General features: G+C 42.6%; 2 protein-coding genes across 5 annotated transcripts in view; one reads left to right on the top strand and one right to left on the bottom strand.

Moving 5' to 3' along the window:
- LOC109428370 (carboxypeptidase B) overlaps nt 1–18946 on the bottom strand; it is a 47345-nt gene extending 28399 nt beyond the window's left edge. The window contains exon 1 of the mRNA XM_019704094.3: nt 18369–18946. Coding sequence (XP_019559639.2) covers nt 18369–18642 — 274 coding nt within the window. The 5' untranslated portion in view covers nt 18643–18946. The remainder of the gene's footprint in view (nt 1–18368) is intronic.
- The window catches only part of LOC109415218 (centrosomal protein of 162 kDa-like), a 107584-nt gene that overhangs the window by 56240 nt on the left and 31025 nt on the right, over nt 1–20319 (top strand). The gene's annotated exons all lie outside the window — the stretch shown is intronic.

The following is a 20319-nucleotide window of genomic DNA, read 5'->3' as shown; positions in this document are numbered from 1 at the left end:
GTTCATTCATACGCCAACAATTTTTACAGGACTTTTTCCGAGAATTCCTTCAGGACTTCTTCTAGGAATTCCTAGAAGAGGCCCTTCAAGGAATTTCTGAAGACATCCTCAGAGGAGTTCCTGGTAGAATACACGGAGCACTTTTTTAAGTAATCTTTGAAAGAAATTTCTGAAGGAATCTTTGAAGTAATCTCCAGAGGAATTTTTGGTGAAATCCCCAAAGAAATTCCTGGAAGAATCCCTGAAGGAATTCCTGGAAGAATCCCTGGAGAAATTCCTGGAAGAATCCCTGGAGGAATTCCTGGAAAAATCCCTGAAGGAATTCCTGGAAAAATCCCTGGAGAAATTCCTGGAAGAATCCCTGAAGGAATTCCTGGAAGAATCCCTGGAGGAATTCCTGGAAGAATCCCTGGAGGAATTCCTGGAAAAATTCCTGGAAGAATCATTGGAGCAATTTCTGGAAGAATCCCTGGAGGAATTCCTGGAAGAATCCCTAGAGGAATTCTTGGAAGAATCACTGAAGGAATTTCTGGAAGAATCACTGGAGGAATTTCTGGAATAATCCCTGGATGAATTCCTGGAAGAATCCCTGGAGGAATTCTTGGAAGAATCCTTAGAGGAATTCCTGTAAGAATCCCTGGAGGAAATCCTGGAAGAATCCCTGAAGGAATTCCTAGAAGAATCCCTGGAGGAATTCCTGGAAGAATCCCTGGAGGAATCCCTGGAAGAATCCCTGAAGGAATTCCTGGAAGAATCCCTGGAGGAATTCCTGGAAGAATCCCTGGAGGAATTCTTGGAAGAATCCCTGGAGGAATTCCTGGAAGAATCCCTGGAGGAAATCCTGGAAGAATTTTTGGAAGAATTCCTGGAAGAATCCCTGGAGGAATTCCTGGAAGAATCCATGTAGGAATTCTTGGAAGAATCCCCGGAGGAATTCTTGGGGGAATTTCTGGAAGAATCCCTGGAGTAATTTCTGGAAGAATCCCTGGAAGAATTCCTGGAAGAATCCCTGGAAGAATTCCTGGAAGAATCCCTGAAAGAATTCCTGGAAGAATCCCTGAAGGAATTCCTGGAAGAATCCCTGGAGGAATTCCTGGAAGAATCCCTGGAGGAATTCCTGGAAGAATCCCTGGAGGAATTCCTGGAAGAATCCCTGGAGGAATCCCTGGAAGAATCCCTGGAGGAATTCCTGGAAGAATCCCTGGAAAAATTCCTGGAAGAATCATTGGAGGAATTTCTGGAAGAATCACTGAAGGAATTTCTGGAAGAATCACTGGAGGAATTTCTGGAAGAATCCCTGGATGAATTCCTGGAAGAATCCCTGGAGGAATTCTTGGAAGAATCCTTGGAGGAATTCCTGTAAGAATCCCTGGAGGAAATCCTGGAAGAATCCCTGAAGGAATTCCTGGAAGAATCCCTGGAGGAATTCCTGGAAGAATCCCTGGAGGAAATCCTGGAAGAATCCCTGAAGGAATTCCTGGAAGAATCCCTGGAGGAATTCCTGGAAGAATCCCTGGAGGAATTCTTGGAAGAATCCCTGGAGGAATTCCTGGAAGAATTTTTGGAAGAATTCCTGGAAGAATCCCTGGAGGAATTCCTGGAAGAATCCCTGTAGGAATTCTTGGAAGAATCCCCGGAGGAATCCTTGGGGGAATTTTTCGAAGAATCCCTGGAGTAATTTCTGGAAGAATCCCTGGAAGAATTCCTGGAAGAATCCCTGAAGGAATTCCTGGAAGAATCCCTGAAGGAATTCCTGGAAGAATCCCTGAAGGAATTCCTGGAAGAATCCCTGACGGAATTCCTGGAAGAATCCCTGAAGGAATTCCTGGAAGAATCCCTGAAGGAATTCCTGGAAGAATCCCTGGAGAAATTCCTGGAAGAATCCCTGGAGGAATTCCTGGAAAAATCCCTGAAGGAATTCCTGGAAAAATCCCTGGAGAAATTCCTGGAAGAATCCCTGAAGGAATTCCTGGAAGAATCCCTGGAGGAATTCCTGGAAGAATCCCTGGAGGAATTCCTGGAAGAATCCCTGGAGGAATTCTTGGAAGAATCCCTGGAGGAATTCCTGGAAGATTTTTTGGAAGAATTCCTGGAAGAATCCCTGGAGGAATTCCTGGAAGAATCCATGTAGGAATTCTTGGAAGAATCCCCGGAGGAATTCTTGGGGGAATTTCTGGAAGAATCCCTGGAGTAATTTCTGGAAGAATCCCTGGAAGAATTCCTGGAGGAATTCCTGGAAGAATTTTTGGAAGAATTCCTGGAAGAATCCCTGGAGGAATTCCTGGAAGAATCCATGTAGGAATTCTTGGAAGAATCCCCGGAGGAATTCTTGGGGGAATTTCTGGAAGAATCCCTGGAGTAATTTCTGGAAGAATCCCTGGAAGAATTCCTGGAGGAATTCCTGGAAGAATTTTTGGAAGAATTCCTGGAAGAATCCCTGGAGGAATTCCTGGAAGAATCCATGTAGGAATTCTTGGAAGAATCCCCGGAGGAATTCTTGGGGGAATTTCTGGAAGAATCCCTGGAGTAATTTCTGGAAGAATCCCTGGAAGAATTCCTGGAGGAATTCCTGGAAGAATTTTTGGAAGAATTCCTGGAAGAATCCCTGGAGGAATTCCTGGAAGAATCCATGTAGGAATTCTTGGAAGAATCTCTGGAGGAATTCCTGGAAGAATCCCTGGAGGAATTCCTGGAAGAATTTTTGGAAGAATTCCTGGAAGAATCCCTGGAGGAATTCCTGGAAGAATCCATGTAGGAATTCTTGGAAGAATCCCCGGAGGAATTCTTGGGGGAATTTCTGGAAGAATCCCTGGAGTAATTTCTGGAACAATCCCTGGAAGAATTCCTGGAAGAATCCCTGGAAGAATTCCTGGAAGAATCCCTGAAAGAATTCCTGGAAGAATCCCTGAAGGAATTCCTGGAAGAATCCCTGGAGGAATTCCTGGAAGAATCCCTGGAGGAATTCCTGGAAGAATCCCTGGAGGAATTCCTGGAAGAATCCCTGGAGGAATCCCTGGAAGAATCCCTGGAGGAATTCCTGGAAGAATCCCTGGAAAAATTCCTGGAAGAATCATTGGAGGAATTTCTGGAAGAATCACTGAAGGAATTTCTGGAAGAATCACTGGAGGAATTTCTGGAAGAATCCCTGGATGAATTCCTGGAAGAATCCCTGGAGGAATTCTTGGAAGAATCCTTGGAGGAATTCCTGTAAGAATCCCTGGAGGAAATCCTGGAAGAATCCCTGAAGGAATTCCTGGAAGAATCCCTGGAGGAATTCCTGGAAGAATCCCTGGAGGAATTCCTGGAAGAATCCCTGAAGGAATTCCTGGAAGAATCCCTGGAGGAATTCCTGGAAGAATCCCTGGAGGAATTCTTGGAAGAATCCCTGGAGGAATTCCTGGAAGAATTTTTGGAAGAATTCCTGGAAGAATCCCTGGAGGAATTCCTGGAAGAATCCCTGTAGGAATTCTTGGAAGAATCCCCGGAGGAATCCTTGGGGGAATTTTTCGAAGAATCCCTGGAGTAATTTCTGGAAGAATCCCTGGAAGAATTCCTGGAAGAATCCCTGAAGGAATTCCTGGAAGAATCCCTGAAGGAATTCCTGGAAGAATCCCTGAAGGAATTCCTGGAAGAATCCCTGAAGGAATTCCTGGAAGAATCCCTGAAGGAATTCCTGGAAGAATCCCTGAAGGAATTCCTGGAAGAATCCCTGGAGAAATTCCTGGAAGAATCCCTGGAGGAATTCCTGGAAAAATCCCTGAAGGAATTCCTGGAAAAATCCCTGGAGAAATTCCTGGAAGAATCCCTGAAGGAATTCCTGGAAGAATCCCTGGAGGAATTCCTGGAAGAATCCCTGGAGGAATTCCTGGAAGAATCCCTGGAGGAATTCTTGGAAGAATCCCTGGAGGAATTCCTGGAAGATTTTTTGGAAGAATTCCTGGAAGAATCCCTGGAGGAATTCCTGGAAGAATCCATGTAGGAATTCTTGGAAGAATCCCCGGAGGAATTCTTGGGGGAATTTCTGGAAGAATCCCTGGAGTAATTTCTGGAAGAATCCCTGGAAGAATTCCTGGAGGAATTCCTGGAAGAATCCCTGGAGGAATTCCTGGAAGAATCCCTGGAGGAATTCCTGGAAGAATCCCTGGAGGAATTCCTGGAAGAATCCCTGAAGGAATTCCTGGAAGAATCCCTGGAGGAATTCCTGGAAGAATCCCTGGAGGAATTCCTGGAAGAATCCCTGTAGGAATTTCTGGAAGAATCCCTGGAGGAATTCCTGGAAGAATCCCAGGAGGAATTCCTGGAAGAATCCCTGGAGGAATTCCTGGAAGAATCCCTGGAGGAATTCCTGGAAGAATCCCTGGAAGAATTCCTGGAAGAATCCCTAGAGGAATTCCTGGAAGAATCCCTGGAGGAACTCTTGGAAGAATCCTTGGAGGAATTCCTGTAAGAATCCCTGGAGAAATTCCTGGAAGAATCCCTGGAGGAATTCTTGAAAGAATTCTTGGAGGAAATCCTGGAAGAATCCCTGAAGGAATTCCTAGAAGAATCCCTGGAGGAATTCCTGGAAGAATCCCTGAAGGAATTCCTGGAAGAATCCCTGGAGGAATTCCTGGAAGAATCCCTGGAGGAATTCTTGGATGAATCCCTGGAGAAATTCCTGGAAGGATCCCTGGATAAATTCCTGGAAGAATTTTTGGAGGAATCCCTGGAAGAATTCCTGGAAGAATCCCTGGAGGAATTCTTGGAAGAATCCCCGGAGGAATCCTTGGGGGAATTTCTGGAAGAATCCCTGGAGTAATTTTTGGAAGAATCCCTGGAAGAATTCCTGGAAGAATCCCTGAAGGAATTCCTGGAAGAATCCCTGAAGGAATTCCTGGAAGAATCCCTGAAGGAATTCCTGGAAGAATCCCTGAAGGAATTCCTGGAAGAATCCCTGAAGGAATTCCTGGAAGAATCCCTGAAGGAATTCCTGGAATAATCCCTGAAGGAATTCCTGGAAGAATCCCTGAAGGAATTCCTGGAAGAATCCCTGAAGGAATTCCTGGAAGAATCCCTGAAGGAATTCCTGGAAGAATCCCTGAAGGAATTCCTGGAAGAATCCCTGAAGGAATTCCTGGAAGAATCCCTGGAGAAATTCTTGGAAGAATCCCTGAAGGAATTCCTGGAAGAATCCCTGGAGGAATTCCTGGAAGAATCCCTGGAGGAATTCCTGGAAGAATCCCTGGAGGAATTCGTGGAAGAATCCCTGGAGGAATTCCTGGAAGAATCCCTGGAGGAATTCCTGGAAGAATCTCTGGAGGAATTCCTGGAAGAATCCCTGGAGGAATTCCTGGAAGAATCCCTGGAGGAATTCCTGGAAGAATCCCTGGAGGAATTCCTGGAAGAATCCCTGGAGGAATTCCTGGAAGAATCCCTGGAGGAATTCCTGGAAGAATCCCTGGAGGAATTCCTGGAAGAATCCCTGGGGGAATCCCTGGAGGAATTCCTGGAAGAATCCCTGGAGGAATTCCTGGAAGAATCCCTGGAGGAATTCCTGGAAGAATCCCTGGAGCAATTCCTGGAAGAATCCCTGGAGGAATTCTTGGAAGAATCCTTGGAGGAATTCCTGGAAGAATCCCTAGAAGAATTTCTGAAAGAATCTCTGGAGGAACTCCTGGAAGAATTTTTGGAGGAATTCCTGGAAGAATCCCTGGAGGAATTCCTGGAAGATTCCCTGGAGGAATTCCTGGAAGAGTTCCTCGAGGAATTCCTGGAAGAATTCCTGAAGGAATTCCTGGAAGAATTCCTGAAGGAATTCCTGGAAGAATCCGTGGAGAAATGTCTGGAAGAATTCCTGTAGGAGTTCCTGGAAGAATCCCTGGAGAAATTTCTGGAAGAATCCCTGGAGAAATTCTTGGAAGAATCCCTGGAGGAATTCCTGGAAGAATCCCTGTAGGAATTCCTGGAGGAATCCCTGGAGGAATTCCTGGAGGAATCCCTGGATGAATTCCTGGAAGAATCCCTGGAGGAATTCCTGGAAGAATTCCTGGAGGAATTCCTGGAATAATCCCTGGAGAAATTCCTGTAAGAATCCCTGGAGGAATTCTTGGAAAAATCCTTGGAGGGATTCCTGGAAGAATCCCAGGAGGAATTCCTGAAAGAATCCCTGGAGGAATTCCTGGAAGAATCCCTGGAGGAATTCTTGGATGAATCCCTGGAGAAATTCCTGGAAGGATCCCTGGATAAATTCCTGGAAGAATTTTTGGAGGAATCCCTGGAAGAATTCCTGGAAGAATCCCTGGAGGAATTCTTGGAAGAATCCCCGGAGGAATCCTTGGGGGAATTTCTGGAAGAATCCCTGGAGTAATTTTTGGAAGAATCCCTGGAAGAATTCCTGGAAGAATCCCTGAAGGAATTCCTGGAAGAATCCCTGAAGGAATTCCTGGAAGAATCCCTGAAGGAATTCCTGGAAGAATCCCTGAAGGAATTCCTGGAAGAATCCCTGAAGGAATTCCTGGAATAATCCCTGAAGGAATTCCTGGAAGAATCCCTGAAGGAATTCCTGGAAGAATCCCTGAAGGAATTCCTGGAAGAATCCCTGAAGGAATTCCTGGAAGAATCCCTGAAGGAATTCCTGGAAGAATCCCTGAAGGAATTCCTGGAAGAATCCCTGAAGGAATTCCTGGAAGAATCCCTGGAGAAATTCTTGGAAGAATCCCTGAAGGAATTCCTGGAAGAATCCCTGGAGGAATTCCTGGAAGAATCCCTGGAGGAATTCCTGGAAGAATCCCTGGAGGAATTCGTGGAAGAATCCCTGGAGGAATTCCTGGAAGAATCCCTGGAGGAATTCCTGGAAGAATCTCTGGAGGAATTCCTGGAAGAATCCCTGGAGGAATTCCTGGAAGAATCCCTGGAGGAATTCCTGGAAGAATCCCTGGAGGAATTCCTGGAAGAATCCCTGGAGGAATTCCTGGAAGAATCCCTGGAGGAATTCCTGGAAGAATCCCTGGGGGAATCCCTGGAGGAATTCCTGGAAGAATCCCTGGAGGAATTCCTGGAAGAATCCCTGGAGGAATTCCTGGAAGAATCCCTGGAGCAATTCCTGGAAGAATCCCTGGAGGAATTCTTGGAAGAATCCTTGGAGGAATTCCTGGAAGAATCCCTAGAAGAATTTCTGAAAGAATCTCTGGAGGAACTCCTGGAAGAATTTTTGGAGGAATTCCTGGAAGAATCCCTGGAGGAATTCCTGGAAGATTCCCTGGAGGAATTCCTGGAAGAGTTCCTCGAGGAATTCCTGGAAGAATTCCTGAAGGAATTCCTGGAAGAATTCCTGAAGGAATTCCTGGAAGAATCCGTGGAGAAATTTCTGGAAGAATTCCTGTAGGAGTTCCTGGAAGAATCCCTGGAGAAATTTCTGGAAGAATCCCTGGAGAAATTCTTGGAAGAATCCCTGGAGGAATTCCTGGAAGAATCCCTGTAGGAATTCCTGGAGGAATCCCTGGAGGAATTCCTGGAGGAATCCCTGGATGAATTCCTGGAAGAATCCCTGGAGGAATTCCTGGAAGAATTCCTGGAGGAATTCCTGGAATAATCCCTGGAGAAATTCCTGTAAGAATCCCTGGAGGAATTCTTGGAAAAATCCTTGGAGGGATTCCTGGAAGAATCCCAGGAGGAATTCCTGAAAGAATCCCTGGAGGAATTCCTGGAAGAATCCCTGAAGGAATTTAAAGAAGAATCCCTGGAGGAATTATAGGAAGAATCTCAGGAGATATTCCTAGAGGAACCCCTAGAAGAATCCTGGAGGAATTCCCGAGGGAATTCCCGGAAGTGGACTAGTGGACCTCCTAATATATAGCTTAGGAATTGCTAGACTGGTCCTCGAAAAAGATCCTGCAGGAATTGACGGTAGAATTCCTTGTGGAATTTCCGTTGGAACACTTGCTGGATTCCCAATGAAACTCCAAGATAAATTGCCAATAGAACTCTTGCAGTTGATTTCTCGGAGAAATCTCCGATAGAACACTTGAAAGAGTTCCCGAAGAAACTCCTAGGGGATATTCTGGAGTAATTGTTAAAGCTACTACTGGAGAAACTCCCGAAGAAACTTTTGAAAAAGACTCGGAAAAAGAAAACTCTGGAACACTTCAAGTAACTTCTAAAGAACTGTTGGAGAAATTCCCGAACAAATTCATTGAAGAATTCCTGAAGGAATTGCTGGAGGAACCCCGGATGGAACTCCCAATACTACTGGAGTAATTTCCAATGGAACCCCTAAAGGAATTATCGATGGAACTTTGGAAGGAGTTCATTATGAAACTCTGGGAAAAAATCATAATGAATCTTTTGCAGGAATTCCCGAAGGATTTCCTAGGGTAATTCTCTATTAAACTGCTGGAGAATTTAACGATGAAAACCGTGGGAGATTTTTTAAGAATCCTTCGTATTAATTGGTGAAGGAACTACGGGATACATTCCCAGAAAACCTTTGAAAAAGTCCTGAATGATCTCAAGGAAAAACTTTTGAGGGAACTACTAATTAAATTTACATAAGAAGTATTTGAGAAACTCTAAAAAAAACTTCTGATCCTGAACCTGAAGGATCTCCTTGAGTTCCGGGAATGTCTGCAAAAAACTTAGAATTTAAAATGCAACTCATTTATCACGGTCTCAAAACTCTTGTTATTCGAAGCGTCTTCCGGAGGAATTCCAAATGGAATTTCTGGAGAAATCACCAAATTCAAAACAGGGCATTCCTACTAAAGGAATCTCAGAAGGGTTTCCCGTTATGAAAAGCCCATGAAATGTTTCTGCCGGAAGAATTCCAGAACGAGTTCCTTCCTACAGTCACTGCCACTTGCCACAGAAAAGTTCACGAATAACCACACAAATAGTGATCGGTTTCCGGATGAAGTTTCACAGTTTCCGCAAATAATTCATGTATTTAGTAAGCACATCAGCAGCCGCTGCGAATTCCGATATTAAATTCTTAATTCCTGCAATGATTTATGCAGTCCGACTGCTGAAATCTGATTCCAACATTGATTTCGATTGAGATTCCATATCCGCGATTAAATTCCATCACCAATGTAAATATGTAAACAAACGCACAACGCAACGCAGCATTGTGGGCGGTGTTTGCGTCAACGCATCCGTCTGCGTTTTTAGTACATTGACGGATCCGTTAACGCTGAAGTCGAAGTCGAAGTCGACGCAGCATTGTGGCTCCCGCTTTACCTCCAGCCGTATACGAACATCCGACCTATTGCAGTGTGTTGGGGCGTTCATATATGGGAGCTTGTTCAACAGAAAAAGTTGAACGGTGTGCTTGTTTTGATTCTCAGCCGTTTCACGGTGGGTAGTTGGGCGTCTGTCTTATAGTGGTGGGATGGGTGGTACGCACCAGATTTTTTGTTCTAACGGAGATGCAATGTATTGAAGTCTTGTAAAAACATTTCTTTTAAGTTTCTGTGTTAATATAACATTTAATCCATATCATTTAGGTTTCAAAATGACAAAGACTGGGATGGTGAAACAATTCCTATTTATTTTCTTCCAAATCGAATACCTGTGCAATGAACCGGTTGAACACGCCGACGAGACGCCTCTGCCTTCTGCATATAAATCAGAAGCGGTAGCCACTAGACCACCAAGCCCGTCTTTCAACATGGTGATTCATAAATAGTGTACAAAAATTAAGGTGAATCATCGGTGTGGGGTCACTGTACATATCCCACAGGCAGCAAAGTATAATGACGCTTAAAGAAGCACACCTTCTGTGTCTCTATGTTCAGTCTCTCTACTCATTATCAGTTTTTACCTCGCACAGCGAAACCCGTACCAGCCGCAGTGCTTTATGTTTATTAGGCGAAAAAACCCAATCGCGTAAAACGCATAGGATGCATTTATTGATGTCGCCCCAGCTGTCTCATAGGAAAACTGTATTGATGAACCATATAAATAAGAAACGCCGAAATATACAACCAAGGATTATTCGTTCTGAGCTCGACCCAACCGGAGGTTCTCCGACTTTGGCTATCGACTACTCTGAACAAAATAATAAGTTCTTTATTCATTTTTTGGAGGTTTCAAAGAAAGCCCCGGCTTGCGACTTCAGTAAATCAAACCATTAACGAAAGATGGTTGACCCTGGGTGTCTACAACCTGAAAAAAATGAAAACCGGGAATCCTCAGGGAATTTTATTTAACAGGAAAACCTGGAATACTCAGGGAATATCTTGAGTACTCAGGGCAATTGTACTCCGATAAAAAAATGTTTTGTCGTAGAATAAAAAGTAGTGAACTTTACTACTTGTGTAGATCTACTAGAATAAGAGCCCATAAAGATTACTGAATTGTTAGTATGAATAAAAAAGTTCTTGAGTATATAGTGTTTTCTTCTTCTGAACATGAGCTTTTACTAAATGTTTGTTTGCAGTAAGAAAAAAACTGACATAACAAATATTTTTCCCGTAATGCTGCAGGTTCTTGATAGCTTGTGGTTCCGTGAAAACGTTAAACATTCCTCCTGAATGTTTATTCGCAAAGCAACTTAAATCAAGAAGAAATCTGGATAATAGTTGAACACAAGGAAAGTTCCTACACCTAGCGGATATTTCCGTAGAGAATTTCCGCTACCCGAATTTCAACGGAAATTTTGTTGAAGTTTCTTTCTGGAAATACCCCCTGGAATGCCTCCCAGGTTTCTCACAAAATTCCTTCCGTATTTTTCACGCCATTTTTCTTGGTATTCCTTTTAGAATTTTCCACGAATAGTTATACTTTCGAAATCTTTCCATCATTTTTTTTTTCAGGATTCCTGAATCCCGACCGGTTTCTCCCGGAGTTTTTCACGGGGATGCTACAGAATTTCTTGCTTTCAGAGCCCCACATGGGATTTTCTCGGAGTTCATCCTATGTTTTGCTGAAATAAATTTTCGTAGGATCTCCACCAGAATTTATCCCGAACACTATAAGTTACTATATTGACGACAACTGTTTTCAAGACTTTCGGGTAGTTTTTGGCGTTTCAGACTTTTCGAGTTCAAAAACAACTAAATGTTTTTTTCTTCCAACGTTTCGATCCTTATTGGATCTTCATTGGGGAATCTGTAATTTATTATGGTCATTTTCACACTATAAGAATTTCTATCCGGATAAATAGACGGGCTTGGTGGTCTAGTGGCTACCGCTTCTGATTCATATGCAGAAGGTCATGGGTTCAATCCCTGGCCCGTCCCTTTCATCCTACTTTGTATCTTTCTATCCACTTCCTCTCTCTCTCTCTTCTCTATATATACAACTCATGTATATTCATATGTTCATAGCCATCGCTAGAACCAGAAACGAATTGGAAAAAAGTCGTTTCCCTCCCTTCCAATTTCCACTCACAGCACAGTGTACATAACGCCTACAAGTTATGCAACCATAGCGTGCTGTGCCGCTTGACCTTATTCACCTCATTCACCACACAATCTATCACCTTACGAACACTATAAATAACCCCTTATCCATGGATCGCATCACCGACCCAACGGTGACTCCCAGATCTCCCATCCTTTCCGTCTAACAAATACCCCAGTCCGTGCTGGTTGTGGGGATGCAGAGGTGATCTCGGTCTTTAGTAGCAACAACTAGCACACTCTAACATTCCTTTCCCTTCCCAACTGACTATAAGAACGTGGCCGGCGCCGTTATTGATCCAAAATGTATGAGCTGCTAGAATTGCACTTTGAGAATAAGTGGAATGTCCCAGCCGTTATTCATTTGGATCTCAGTGCAATTGGTACCAGCTCAGATCAATCACGGAGTAGCAACCATTGACATGTATAGTCAGATTTGATCGTTTTGATCGTATACGAATTTCTATCGGGATAAATCATAGAAGTTGTCGCAGAACTTTCCTAGAACTTCTCTCTGGATCCCTCTTGAAGATTTTACGCGATTCCTTCCGGTGTTCCTCTTGGGACTTCCCCAGGAGATCTTCCCAGAGTTTCTCTCAAAGTTGGTACAGGAATTATTCTTGGGATCTCTACTAAGGATTTCTTAATGATTTTTTCTCGAATTTTCTGCAGGAGTTCCTCCCGAGATTTCTTGCAAAATTCCAAAGAACATTCTGTGAGCTTTAATAAGAGTTCCTTCCTGGTTTTATTAAGAAGTTTCAGCTGGGATATATCTTCAAGGTTCTCGCGGGATTTATTTTGAAGTTTTTTTCCTGAGATTTCTCTCGGAGTTTCTCCTGGAACTTTTCTCAGAATATTTCTTCCAATGTTGGTCCTGGGATGTCTCTCGACCGTTTATCTCAATTTACCCTGGACATTTTTCGCTGTTCCTCGTAGTTGTACCGGATTTCTTGCAGTGATCCATTTGGGATTTTTTACAGATTTTCTCTGCATTATTCCCAGAACTCTTCTCGGAATTTTTACCGGAATTTGTCCCGCGATTGTGAATACTTCTTTAGGAATTTCTTTCCGGTACTTCCAGAGTTCTTGCAACGATTTTCCACTGCTTTCCTCAGAATATCTCCTGGGATAACTTTCGAAATTCCCGGAGAAATATTCGAAAGCATCCAAATGAAATCCCGCAAAGTCTCATTTACAGGGCTGTTACAACAGTCGCGAATTTCGCGGTTTTCGCGAAAATCGCGATTTTCGCGGATTTGTCGCGGATTTATGTGCCAGGACGCGGATTTCGCGGATCCTTCAAATTTGGTCGCGATTTTCGCGGATTTCTCTGAATTTATGGCTTTGAACAATGAATACCGTATCGCAGTCGCGTTTCAGCAAATATAGTGGTAATTTACTCTTGGGCTGTTTTCAATTTCTCTCAACTCAATCTTATTTCCTTCGAAGCTTCTGCCAAACATCTTTTACAACTTTTATGTAGTTTCTGTGTTAAGATTTTTTTTTTCAAAACTATAAAATAAATTGAAAGTCGCAACTTTTCCAAAAAGTCAAAAGCTTTGAAAATTAAATTAAATGACAACAGATATTAGGATTTATTCTAAGAAATGGCGCAATTTTATTGGCTTACTTGAAAAATTTGTTGAATTTCTCTGCTGAGATATCGCATTTCTGATTAAGGTTTTTTTTTTTATTCTGTACCTTTAGGTTCATTTCCAGATAGAGACCTTTACATTCGACTATCTGATCCACCATCGGTCCTCCGGGTTTAAAGTAAGCATAGGCTCAAAAGATCTTCAATACAACTGCGTATCACTAAATGTCGAACTTTTAGATCTAAGCTATTTTAAAAACTTGGCTCTAAAACATTTCAATTAAAAAAATATATACAGAACAGATCATTTTGAAAAAAAAAATGATTTCGTTTGATACTGGAAAAACTTGTAATTAAAAGGCACGAAATATTGCTAATTGACAAATTGAAAGATGAAATTTGTGAAAATAAAATCGCGTTTTGATGGGATTCGAACCCACGACTCCGTATTCGCTAGACCGGCACTTTAACCAACTAAGCCACAGAACAAGTAATGATTCTGTGGAATAGAAAGCCAAACTGACTCCGAAGCCGCACCGTGAACACTCCAATTTCACAAACTTATCTCTCTCTTTCTGTAGTATCTCAGACTGCTCTTTAAAAATGCAGCTGAATAAATAGGGGAAATTGTGTATTTTCGGCAGTTTTGTTCTCTTCGTCATGGGGGTTTCTCGAAAGATGCTGAACTCAGAGTTGGCCTCAAATTCTTCCCAACCAAGCTGAGTTATAGGACAAAGTTTCAGAAAATTTGGCCGACAAAAACCCTCCATGACGAAAAGAACAAACCTGCCGATGATACCCATCGTCTCCCTATATGGTTAATCGAATCACAACCCAACAACTATTAGGTATAAACAAAAGGGATCTCAATATATCTCAATAATTGGTTACTGCCCCTGCAGATACCATCTACAAAAGATCGGAGCAACCCAAACATCAAACTGTCGCTTCTGTGAGGAGAAGAGAGAAACATCAGAACACATCCTCTACTACTGCTACTGCAGAACCCATCGTAGGTTCAAACTTCTTGGCAAGCCCTTCATACGGTCTCCTGACATATGGATCTTATCCCCCAAGAACGTGATAGGCTTTATAAAGCTAGTCTCACCAGAACGGAGGAAACACACACTGTAACTCAGGATCTATTTATCTATTCATCAATAATAGTTGGCCTTAAGATTTATCTATACCAGTATCTCAGTAACAAACATGTAACTAAGATAACTTACGTAGTTAACAGCAAAAAGGTATATCAAAACGGTCTTGAAATGTGGACGCAGGAACCCAACAAACGAGAGAGATGATTGTTCCTAAATCTTTGGAAACCTCACTACTCAATTATCTGGTTTAAGATCAAATTTGAATGTTTATGTTCATGTCGCGGATTTGTTTTCGAGTCGCGGATTTTATTTTAGGAGACGCGAATTTCGCGGATGATATTTTAGAAATTTTGTAACAGCCCTGATTTAAGAAATCTAGACAGGAACTTAAGAAAAAAAAAACCTGAGAGAAATTTTAAGAGTATCCCAAGAGGAAATATTAAGGACGTCCAAGGAGGAACTCTGACAACCTCATATTTTGCTGGGAGCAGCTGCAGGCGAAATCCCATAAGGAAATCCAAGAAAAATATCGGAAAATTTTCGATAAAAATCCCGAAATAAACTGTTGGAAAGCTATCGCGGAAAACCACTAAGTAGTGCGCAAAGTTTTAATGAACTTCGGGAGGGATACCAGAAAGACTGCCGAAAGGAATCTATGAAAAGATCCCTGAAAAAAAAATTGGGAATGGTCCCTGAAGGAACCGCAAAAGGCGTCCTTTTGAATTTCTTAGAGAAATTCTTGAAAGGATCCTAGGAAGGATCTCTGAAAGAATCATGGAAGAACCTCTAAAGAAATCTCAGGATAAATCCCTGAAGTAGGAATCCCGGAAGAAATTCATGGAGGAATTCCAGCAGGAATCCCTGAAAAAATCTCAGGATGAATCCCTAAAGATATATCGGAAGGAGTTTCTGAAGAAATCCAGAGAAGAATCACGGATGGAATCCTTGACGGAAACCCAGAGAAAATTTCTTAAGAAATCCTGGGAAAAACCTGTGAAGGAACCATCTGTGAAATAAATGAAAGCGGAAGGAATCTTTGGGAAAATACCTTAAAAATCCGGAAAAATCTCTAAAGAAAACCACGTAAATTTAAATGACGAAATTTAAGATTGATACCTAATGGAGGAATCCTGGAATAAACTCCTAATGGAAACCCGGCAAGAAACCCGGGAGAAAATCCAGGAAAAATATTGGAGGAATCCCCGCAAGGATCCCTAATAGAATAATTAAAAGAATCTAGGGAGAGATCACAAGAGGAGTGCTCGGATAAGTTTGTGAAGAAAACCCGGAAAATTCAATGGGATCCCTAAACAAGGAGGAATACCTGAAATAATGCCAGGAAAAATGAAGGAAGGTCAGATAGAATTCCGGAACAAGCCTCTATATTAATCTTGGAAACAAATCTTTGAAAGAATGCTTGAATGAACCTCGGGAGCAGGAAGAATCCTGAAGAAATCCCTGATGCAGTCTCGGGAATAAACCGTGAAAGAATCCCGGTAGAAATCAACGTTGAAATTGCTAAGGCAATCCCGGGGAGATTCAACTAAGAAATCCTGGCAGGAATCCCTGATGCAATGTCGGGAAGAAATCCCGGGGAAAATCCCTGAAACGAACCAGGAATGATCAATAAACAAATCCCGAAAGACTCCCGGGTGAAATCACTGAAAGTATCCCGAGAAAAATGCAGAAAGAAATCCATAAAAGAATCTTGAGAAAAATCAATGAAGAATCCCTGGAGGATTCTCTGGAGAAATCCTGGAAGGAATCATTGACGGAATCTCAGGCAAATATCTGAAAAATTGCTGGAAGGAGTCTCGGGAAATCTTTAAGCAATTCCATTACGATTCAATGATGGAATGACGGAAGGAATCCCTGGAGAAATCTCAAATTCCCGGAAGAAAGAATCCCTAAATAAATTTTGGGAGGAATCTTAGACGGGATTCTACGAGGAATCCCAGATACAAATCCAACAACTTCTCCGAAGACAGTATGCTGAAATATTGTGTAGATATGTCTGTTTATAGGGGCTGGGCGTCCTAGTTTTTTTTTATTATTTTGCTATTTGTATTTCTGTTTAGCTAAGTAGATTTCTGGATATATTTTAAACTTACAATCATTTCATGGATCTTGAAATACTTGGATATCCAAAACAATACTATTGTAGGGCTGTTACGAAAGAAAAAACATGATTTTCGATGATTTGTCGCGGTTTTGTCTTCAGAGCCGCGGATTTCGCGAGTACAAAATAAATTGCGAAAAAAATCCACGTAGTTCTGGTGGGATTTGAATGCACGTCTTCCTAAGTTCTCTTGACAGGGTGCGTTAACAAACTTCACCACAGAAGAAGTAACGATTCTGCGGAGTAAAAAGCTAACCAGAATCTAACGTCCACCTGTTCCCACGTTTTTCTTCGCAATTCACCATCTCCTTCAGCCCTTAGATGTCCACTTCCAACACACTCTAAGCGTGACTACAAACAACAGTGAGAGCATTTTCATTTAATAACGTTCTTGAGGTTCTTTTTTGAGAACTTTTGACAGAATCTTTTAAATTTCCCATACATTCTGATTTCCCGAAGGAAATAATTTTGGAGAATCTTGGAGCAGGAACCCGAGCAAAGAGCGTGCATCAGTGTGTGGTTGGATTTCGTCCGAGTGCCAGTGTCGCGCGCGTTTGCTTCAGTGGTTCGATTTTTTTTTCTTTTTCTATTCCGAAGTGAGCGGTTCAGATTTTTTCTCTTCCCATCGCGCTGCAGTGTGAACGAGAAAGAATAAAATCAACGCGGTTGAATTTAGTGTGCGGTGGATCGAGTCGGTTCCGAATTTTTCGCTTTCCGTCGGCGCTAGTTCCCAATACACTTTTAGTTGATAATAAATACTTTCTTTCATTTTTTGCATTTACACAAAAGAGTGAAAAATGTTAATTCGGGATCGCCGGCCGAGAAAAAATGCGGGCGCCGACAAGTGAGTCGCGTTCAGTGTATTTCTGTGTGGAATAGACTAAAGGTTTCTGCTCCCTAGTGGAATGGAGACGCGCGATAGCATTTTCTTTTTGGCTAGTTTTTGCGTCGAAAAGTGGTCGGTTGTTAACGGCGGTTTGTGTATATTGATCCATTGTCAAATCATATCACCAACCATAGGTGACTCCCGGACTGACAATGTACCTTACCCTACTAACAAAAAAACCTTCCTGAGACAAACGTTGAGATGCAGCGATCCGCGGTCTTTATAACAACGTTTGTCTTACTAACATTCCCTCCCATCCTCGATGACCGTAAGGACGTGGCCGGCGCCGTTATTGACCCTATTAAAGTTGAGAGTTCTCGAACTGTGTACATTGAGAATAGTAAGCTAGTCCCAAGCCCTATTCATTGGTTCCCTGTGCAATTTCGATTGCTCTGGTCAATAACGGAGTAGCAACTACGAATTGTGCGGTCATCTATGCTCATGCTCATGCTCATGCTCTTGGAGCAGGAACCCGAGCAAAGACGGAAAACAAAATGATAACAAGTTCTGTTACCTGGTTATCATTCGTGTGATAATTGAGTTTGTTATTATTTAGGTTGAATTAACCCTCGAGCAGTCGCGTCTTTGACTACCTGCAGTGACGCCGCGCCTACGTTGTATACCACATGCCTGCATTTTTCATGGTGCGTGTACCCAGTACGCGACGCGACGCAAAATTACTCCACGAATACCAAAATGATAAAAAGTTAAGTTATCATTGAGTTCAAGTTGATAACTAATTGTGTTATACAATATTTTATTCAAAACTACATTTAGTTATCAACATGAAAAAATACAGCTGATTGATAACAGGTTATGTTATCATTTAGTTATCATTCAGAGCTATTTTATCGGCTAAAATAGTAAAAATCTACTTTACCTACATAATTAACATTTGAAAAAAGTTTCTTATGATTATAACCCATGTTTTCAGCTCTTGCCCCCAGTCAGTGGGTCTTGAACCCTGACCGAGTGATTATCGGTCACAGCCGATAGCCTCTATACCAACGGGACTCAATGAGAGGGAGAGTGGTTGAAGGCTACGCTTTCGTACTGCAGTCGCATTGAAGATAGAATGCGGAAACTATTTTTAGATTCAAGGTCCACCAGACCCTCAGTTTTGGGAAAACTTTGAAAAGTGTGTTTGGAAACTGATAACATATTTTGTTATCATTTAGTATTTTTATGTTATCGCGATAGACCAAAATTATTGATAACTAAATTTGTTATCATCTGATAATCATGTATTGGAAAAGATGATAACAAAAATAACAAGATGATATTTACGCACCATATTTGTTCTGCAAATCAGCCACTGCATTCTTCTTCTTCTGATCGTCGTAATCGATCCTCCACAACTGGGCTCCGTTGTACTTGACCGGCACAATTTGTTCCTCTTTGGCCGCGTCCTCCGGAATGGCCTCAGCCGGAGCCGCAGGATCCACTACCAATCCATCCGAGGTTCGTCCAACGGTGGACAACGCGCCAACTGGGTCACCACAATCGAGTAGCACCGTTATGATCACTCCCAACACACCCAACACAAACAGGTCCCAGGTCTTCATTCTGATTTGCTTGTGCGCTTGAGATTCACTTCAGTTCATATTTCAACACCACTGACTCACTGCTGAGGAACGACAACCGACTCGACCCGATAGACAACGGAACACCGATATTTGAGTTTGGAATCACGATCGCGACTGCTTTGGCCATGGTCAATGAGGAACCTTATATAGAAATGAGCTGTGTCTGATCAAGTGGTTTTGTTCTTCTTCGGGTTGGATGCGTCTTGGGATCCTCCCAGGTCCCGGTCAAGAGTCCCGTTTTCCATTACGAATCAGCCATCCAGCAGCGCCACACCTTCTCGGGGCAGACTGATCGGGGCGACACGACAAGGGCTACTTGTGAATTCAGAACTTGATCTTGTTGGTCGGCGCGCGGTGCAGAGTTGTCTGCGATGGCATACATTTAAAAGCTTAATTTCAATATTCAATTCAACGGTCCGCTCCCTGTTGTTTGGTGTTGTTGGTTTTGATGGAGAAAGATCGGTGGCGGGTTCGGCGTAATATGCAAAGAAAGTGGAAAGAAAGCAGAGAGGCCGGCGGTTAGCTGGTTACGGATGACGGAGATGACAGAAGAACGCGACAAGTGCTTCTGGTTGTCTCTTCGTGTTTGGTGGAGTCGAAATCAGGTTGAAAAGGGAAATGTGTTATCATCAAACAATCGGACTGGATTGATGCGTGCTGGAAACCGGTGAGCTTCCAGGAAAGTTTCATGTGTCGTGTGTCAATCAATCATGACGGCGAATGGTACGGAGGTGAGTTGCTGTTGAAAAAATCAGAAGCAGTTTTACGGTACACTTTCAGAACAATTAAATGCAATGAACTTTATTTGTCATGTACATGATACATTTTCTTACGCTGCTATTGAATAAGGACAATCAAAATTGCACAGAGAACCAAGAAATGGAGCCTGGGGTTAGTTTACCATCCTCAACGTGCATCTTTGAAAGTTTCAAGCTTTAAAAAAGTCAATAACGACGGGGAAGGAAAGGAATCTTAGTGCAACATCCGTTGCTTCTACAGACCAAAATCACCTCTGCGTAAAAAAATCCACATCTTTAATGACGAAACATTCAAAGATTCTTGTAAATGCAAAACCCAATCAGTAGTCCTGTTCAACGACGTAGGTTGAACTTGCTCGAAGTTGCTGCATCCTACTCTTACCCGTTTGTTGACTAATGGGTAAGAGCAAGATGCAGCAACTTCGAGCAAGTTCAACCTGCGTCGTTGTACAGGACTAGTTCTACGTAGATACTATGAATTAGTAGTTATTTCAAGTAACGGACTAAACGAAGCGTGAAACATACAAACGATTACCGCAGGAATATAATCTTAACCGGCTGAAATCCAAGGATCACCTCAAGTGGCAAAGGAATGTGCCGAAGACGGAATGGTTTGGTAACGCTTCTCACCCAGGTGAAGTACTCTCTGAACTTTAGATCTCTAACATAGATCTCCGATGACCCCGAGGTTCTGATCCCCGGCCACTTTCTGGTAGGATCCGTCTTGCTAGCAATATCAGGTGAGGATTATTTGCAGATGTCGATCGAGAAGCTGCAGGACATTGCAGCAACCTAACACAGACTCCAAGATTTCTGGAAAAGATGGAGAACCGGAACACCTGGCTCAACTTTACCCGGGTAGACGAGAACATCTAAATCATATCTCAAATCGAACACT

Source organism: Aedes albopictus, chromosome 1 (genome assembly GCF_035046485.1).
Source record: "Aedes albopictus strain Foshan chromosome 1, AalbF5, whole genome shotgun sequence".
NCBI lineage: Eukaryota > Metazoa > Arthropoda > Insecta > Diptera > Culicidae > Aedes > Aedes albopictus.
The sequence above is the reverse complement of the archived record's forward strand: the minus strand, read 5'-3'. Positions and strand labels throughout refer to the sequence as shown.